General features: G+C 55.9%; 1 protein-coding gene across 1 annotated transcript; it reads right to left on the bottom strand.

Annotated features, from left to right (window-relative positions):
• Positions 1-230: 230 nt before the first annotated feature.
• On the bottom strand, positions 231-5,588 carry LOC113984281 (endothelin-2-like). The gene is made up of 5 exons (XM_027714184.2): positions 5,482-5,588; positions 5,086-5,218; positions 3,887-4,006; positions 3,058-3,162; positions 231-2,291 (listed from the first exon to the last, which is right to left on the bottom strand). Exons 1-5 carry the CDS (start codon positions 5,537-5,539, stop codon positions 2,180-2,182), a joined length of 528 nt encoding a protein of 175 aa, XP_027569985.1. The 5' UTR covers positions 5,540-5,588; the 3' UTR covers positions 231-2,179.
• Positions 5,589-6,042: the final 454 nt, after the last annotated feature.

Raw genomic sequence — 6,042 nt, 5'->3', positions numbered from 1 at the left:
TTAAAGAATGTTTAATCTGATGGATTCGATTTGAGCTGAAATTTGCTCAGGACCATTCCCAACCTCTCCATTCCCACCCAGCTCTGCTGTGCCACTCCCTTTTCCCAGTGCTTTGGGCCATCTGGATTTCTCTCCCTTCGCCCACCACCCCCCAGCCACCAAATAAGGAAGAAAAAATCATATTGACTTTTGTCATTATTTATTACAAATTATAATTTGAAAATTACTGTCTAAAAAAAATCAATAGATTTAAATAAATATACAGATTTCAGGATGCTACATATGGCAAGTGTGCAGTAAGTCACTTAAGGATGAGACATTATCCACACAAGGAGAGATACATAGTATTCAACAGCAGTAGTTTTATTTTAAATTACTCAGCTCACATTAAACCATGTGCAAAGTTTCCTCTGGAACAAATCTTTTCAGGATTTTTTTTTTTTTTTTTAGAACGACTCCAACCTTCAGAAAGTCAAATATAAAAAAGATTCTCTGCAGCTTTGGGGACCAAATGATTCATTTGCTGTTTCGTTTATGATACAATCAGTTGGTCTCATTTTTCCCCCCTCCAGGGCTTAGAGCAAAATCAAGGAATTATTTTTGCTGTCCAACGGGACTACACTTGCAACAGCCACAGATTTTGGTCCACCACCAACTTCCAGCAGCCTTTAGAAATGCTCCTGTGTAATACTGGATTGGGCAGCAAGAGGGACCCAACAGTGGTTCCAGAGGAGCAGTGATTCCCCTGCACTGCCCAGAGCTGCAGCCTCTGTTTCTAATGGAATTAATCTGCCCAGGCAAAGAAAAGTGCATTTGTGATACAGCTCCAGAGCCTCGAGACTGTGTTTGCCTGCAGGATTGGTTTCTAGGTCCTGGGCTCAGGGGTTTTCCCAAATTCCCCTGTCCCTCCTGTGTTGCTCCATGGCTCTGGCATGGCTTTAAATCCCAGCCTTTCTCTGTGCACACAGGGCTGTGCTCCCCTATGGAATCACAGGAAGGTTTGGGTTGGAAGGGACCTTAAAGTTCATCTGGTTCCAACCCCCTCTTCTTCCCAGTCCTCCCTTCCACATCCATCCTGTCTGGCTGCCCTTTGCATTGCCGATCCAGGTTACAGTTCCCACAGTGACCTGCTATCCATACACTGTATTTATTACACAGAGCCCAGCTCAGAGCCCTGAGCTAAGCAAAGCAGCAAGCAAGCCTTTGGATCTCCCCAGCCCACACACACCTCTCTGCCTCCAGCCCCTCCTTCCAGGCACAGCTGGAACAAAGCTGCGATGTCAGGCTGGGAGCTGGGAGTGCCCTGCCCCACCGAGGGACTGTCCAGGGAGATGAGATGGACTCTTAGCCCTGAGCTGACCCAGAGCAGCAGCTCAGGCTGGGCAGGGCTCCCTCCTCTGGCTCTGCCAGGGCTCCTGCAGACACAGCTCCCCCTCAGCTCCCCACCCTGGGCCTGCTGGCAGGGTCACGCTTGGATTTGGTGCCAGCTCTGGTGTGAGCCACCCTCCACCTCAACTACAGCCCCTCAAGGACCTCAGGGAAAACTCCCTTCAGTGAATTTCTCAGCCAGGGAGTGCCACTGACCACTCCGTTGGCTTCCAGGCTTCTGCATTATCCATATTTTTAATACAAACTGGGAGCTGGTTCAGCCTGGGAGTCTCATTCACAGGCACTGACTGCGACAAGAGAAAACAGTGCAAAGTTGGGCTCAGGTTGGAGGCAGCTCATCCCTGAGCACCAGGACCAGCCAAAGCAGCTCTGAGTGGGGCCGAGCTGGGCCCTGCTCACCCCCAGCTCCAAGGCAGAGCAGAGCAGGCTGGAGACACGGGCTCAGTGCTGGCACATCCAGAACTGCACAGAACCACCCGGGCTGGGATTCCACCCTCTGCCCGCCACTCCAGAGCAGAGTTAAGCTCGTACTCTTCCAGCAAGACCCTTGCCTGATCCAAAAAGGCACAGTTCAGCTCCACAACACATCTAGGACTGTATAGAGAGAGAGTTTTCCCTTTACGACAGTCTCTGGAGCGCAGGCGGTGCTGGGTCAGCGACAGGAGCACAGACACTTCCACTCCTTCCCTTCCACTCACGGCCTTTCCTTCAGCTCTAACTACCGACAGCGGAGCTGGTGGCACCCACAGGACTCCAAATTCTTCTGGTGAACTTGGTGTGCACCTGTTTCTTATCTCTTCTTCTTCCAGATGTTTTTCCTCCAAGGCAGAACCGCTGGCTGTGCGTCCCTCCGGGAGCGCTGCGGGTGTTTCCCGGAGCGCAGGCTGGAGGCAGCAAGGTCCCTGGGAACAGAAGAGACACCATCTTCACTCTCCAGTCCATTTGCCCACTACTCAGAAACAGCCCATACTATGACATGTATCTACCTTTCTCCAGGATTTACTGTGGGGCAGAAGATGGGGGCAGGCAGAGGGGGAATTTCCAGCCACAGCTTTATTAAACCACAGAGGAATTCCAACAAGCCCAACATCCCCTTTCCATCAGTGGCAGAGGATTCAAGGAGTCCTGCAGCAGGGCATGACCCAAGTGATGCTTCCCCACATCTGCCTTTCAGACACTGTTCCAATTGCATCTGATTTAACTGCCAACAATTAACTGATTTGCCAACTCCCTTTAGCTCATTTACACTCCTGGAGTCTCTGGTTTCTTCCAGCAGCGATTCCACAACTCACTGATGTGAGCTGAGAAAAGCTCTTTTCTTCAGTCCAAAGTTGCTGCCCAATAAATTGTATTCCTCCCTGATGCCATCCCCCCACCCTCTTCTGGTACATCACCCACCTGCCTGTCCCATATCAGAACTTCCTATTCCAATCAAGAATTACATTTTATGTAATAATCCTCTGGATCTGGTAGGTCACAAGCAACCCTGGCTCCCTCAGCTCTGAGCCCTCCATTCTACAGAGAGCAGAAATAGTCGTCTTCTCATTTAAAGGAGACAAGAGGAGGCAGTCCTGTCAAATCCAAGTGGAAGCTGCAGTCTGGGGTCACAGCTGCTGACTTTCAAGTGCTCATGAGGGATGTTCAGGGTGGGTTTAAGTGCCATCTCACCTGAGAGCCCTCAGTAGGCCATGATGGGGAGGCTTCATGTCACCACTCTGTGGGGACCTCGTTGATGCTCCAGAACTCACTGGGAGCTTCAGACTCTGGAGGTACCTAATGAGCAAGAGGAGATTCATGAACCACCCACATCCAGACTGGCTGTGCTGAGCCCCAGTGACAGACAGCTGAATGCATGATCTTGAAGGGTTAATTGCAGCTATTTGAGAGCTATTCAGGGCTCACTTTTCCTGCTATTCCCTTCTGTCAGACCTCACTCTATTCACATTTAATGATTGGGGATTTTAACTATTGCCTTGCTATGGAATTAATGACAGATCTTTACAATGCCTTTGCTCCCACCTCCCCACAGTGTACACACCCCTCTGTGCTGCTGCTGAAGGGAGAGAACTGAGACCCCACGTGCTGTGTAAACAGAGCTGATCACAGAGGAGATTTGGCTTCTGAGTCCCAGCTCACAGCAGTCCTGCTCTGCTCCTCTGGTGTCCCAAAGCTCCACACCCTCTGCTTGCCCCTGTTCCCAACTCTGCCTTCCCACTCTGCCAGCTCTGCCTTCCCCCAGCACACCCAGCACCCTGGCAGCAGGAGGGATGGAGGTAACATTGCTTTATATCAGCTAGGAAAGAGACTTTTGTACAACCAAAACACCCGGGTGGCACTGCCAGGGCCTCTTGGGAGGGCAGTGAGAGCCACTGGAAAAGTTCCAGCCGTTCACAGTGTCCCCAGGGAGCTGGAGATGCTCCAGCTCCTGAGTGCTGTCTGTCTGCTTGCCCCCTCCCCAAACAGCCCCCAGGGACACCCTCAGGCCCCCCTGACTTACCCAGGCTTCCCCTGGCAGAAGGTGGCACAGATGTTGTCCCTGGAGTGCGAGCACTGGCACCTGCCCGGTGACCTCCTGCGCCGCCTGGGCGGGCTCCCCAGGCCGTAGGGAGCCGTGTGCCTGGGGAAAACAAAGGGGTTCAGCCGTGCCACCAACTTTTTTATTAGCCAACAGGTTTACAGCACGGTCTTGGGAGGCAGCCAAGCCTGTGCCAGGATAATAAAAGACTCATCTGTAGACAGAAGGTGAAAAGGTCACTGATAGGTCTAAGCCTTTAAACTGCAGCTCCTCTCCCACCTCCTGTTTTCCCCACCCTACCCCTCCCAGGGAGATTGCCACGATGTGCTGGCTTAGAAGTGCAGTTCCCTCTCCCTGCAGCAGCCCAGGTGCCCGTGCAAGGGTTACCGCATGGGCTGGGCAGTTCAGCTGCGTGCCAGAGCACAGGAGGAGCAGGGCTGGCCCGGGCCAGCAGCCCCAGCCCGGCAGAGATGTCAGTGCCTTCCTTCCCCCGCGGGTTTAACACACAGGATATCGTACAAGGATATCTCGGGGCCAGAGGAGGTTCTGTGATCACAGCGTGCTCCCAGAGCTGTTAGCACATTCCCAGCTCCATCTCTGATGGCAATCTCCTCTCCCAGAGGGTTCAGGATTGGCAGTGACTGCAACTCTTCTCCGAGCAAGCAGCGAGTTGTAGTTTCATGTCAGCAAGCACGATTATAACCACACCTGAGCACATGTGTTATGCTCCAGTGTGATGGCCATTGGTCTGAAACTGCTGGGAAAGCTGCTTTAACATTCCTGAGGGCAGGACTTGGCAGCCACGGGCCGTTAGTGCCAGCCCACCACTGTCTCATTAACAATACTGGCAGGCAGCTGCCAGGGCTGCAGTTTGTGAGCGGGGAGAGCAACTTTCTGACTTGAAGCTACAACATCTTGGTGTTAATTTGGGCTCGCAGAGGTACAAACCTCAGAGCCCGCGAGGCAGCAGCGCCCTGTGCTTTCACCCCGATCCCTGGGGGTGAGACTGAACCTCCTGAGCAGAAGCACAGCCTGTCCCTTTCTAGGCTGAGCTCGCAATGTCCCCCGAGCAGGTGCTCCCGGAGCCTCCCAGCAGTGGGACCCTTCCCCCATCCTCCAGCAGAAGGTACAGTCACTGTCCATCCCCAGAGCTCCCCACTCCGAAAGCTGCTCGTGCTTACCCAGGTGTGTTGACCCAGATGATGTCCAGGTGACAGAAGTAAATGCATTCCTTATCCATCCAGCTGTTGCAGGAACATCGCTTGGTCCTCGGGTGCGCGGCCAGGTGGGACTCTGGCGGGGGATGGCCCAGACCTGCGGCACACGAAGGAGGGATGAGCCGCACGCTCGGAGCCCGCCCGTGTGTCCCCTCCGCAGCCGCACCTCCGCGGGGACCGTGCCCGCAGCTTCGCGGGACGAGGCTGCGGCTCATCCCGGACCGGCACAACCCGGGCGGCTCCTCCGGAGCGAGGGCACCGCGCAGCGCCCGCACCCCGCAGCCCCCTCGGACACCCCCGTCCCCGCTCCCCCAGCCCAGGGCTCCCCGGGTACCGATCCTCCTCCAGCCCGGGGCTCACCGGCTTCCAGGAGGGCGAGGAGGGCGAGCGCCAGCAGCACTGCGGGGTGGCGGGGCATCACCGCGGCTCTGCGGGCTGGGCTGAGCTTGGCTGGGCTGAGCTTGGCTGGGCTGAGCCGGCGGCTTCTGGGGGCTCTTCTGTGGGTTTTCCTCCTTTTCCTCCCGTCCCGGCTGTTCCACTGGAGCCGCCGCGCAGCGTCTGGAGCCGTGGGGCGCCCGGCAGGTGCTTTATAGCCCCGGTCCCGCCGCGTCACGGCCGCTCCGCCCCGCGCGTGGAGCGGCCGCGGGAACCGCCGGGCCCGGGGACACCGACACCCCCCGGGGACACCGACACCCCCCGGGGACACCGACACTCCCTGGGGACACCGACACTCCCTGGGGATACCGACCCATCCCTGAGGACACCGATACCCACTGGGGATACCGACACCCCTCAGGGACACCGACAGCCCCCCGGGAATACCGACCCACCCCTGGGGACACCGACACCCCCCGGGGATACCGACACACTCCCCCGGGGACACCGACCCACTCCCGGGGACACCGACACACCCCGGGGATA

Source organism: Pipra filicauda, unplaced genomic scaffold, assembly GCF_003945595.2.
Source record: "Pipra filicauda isolate LSUMZ 115617 unplaced genomic scaffold, ASM394559v2 scaffold341_size774298_pilon, whole genome shotgun sequence".
In the NCBI taxonomy this organism is placed as follows: Eukaryota; Metazoa; Chordata; class Aves; order Passeriformes; family Pipridae; genus Pipra; species Pipra filicauda.
This window is presented reverse-complemented; position numbering and strand designations above follow the sequence as displayed.

Coding starts and splice junctions, on each gene's coding strand:
- LOC113984281 (XM_027714184.2), bottom strand. CDS start 5,539: ATGCCCCGCCACCCCGCAGTGCTGCTGGCGCTCGCCCTCCTCGCCCTC. Junction 4,007..5,085: donor ATCTGGGTCAACACACCTGG/GTAAGCACGAGC, acceptor TGTTTTCCCCAG/GCACACGGCTCCCTACGGCC. Junction 3,163..3,886: donor TTCTGCCAGGGGAAGCCTGG/GTAAGTCAGGGG, acceptor CTTGCTCATTAG/GTACCTCCAGAGTCTGAAGC.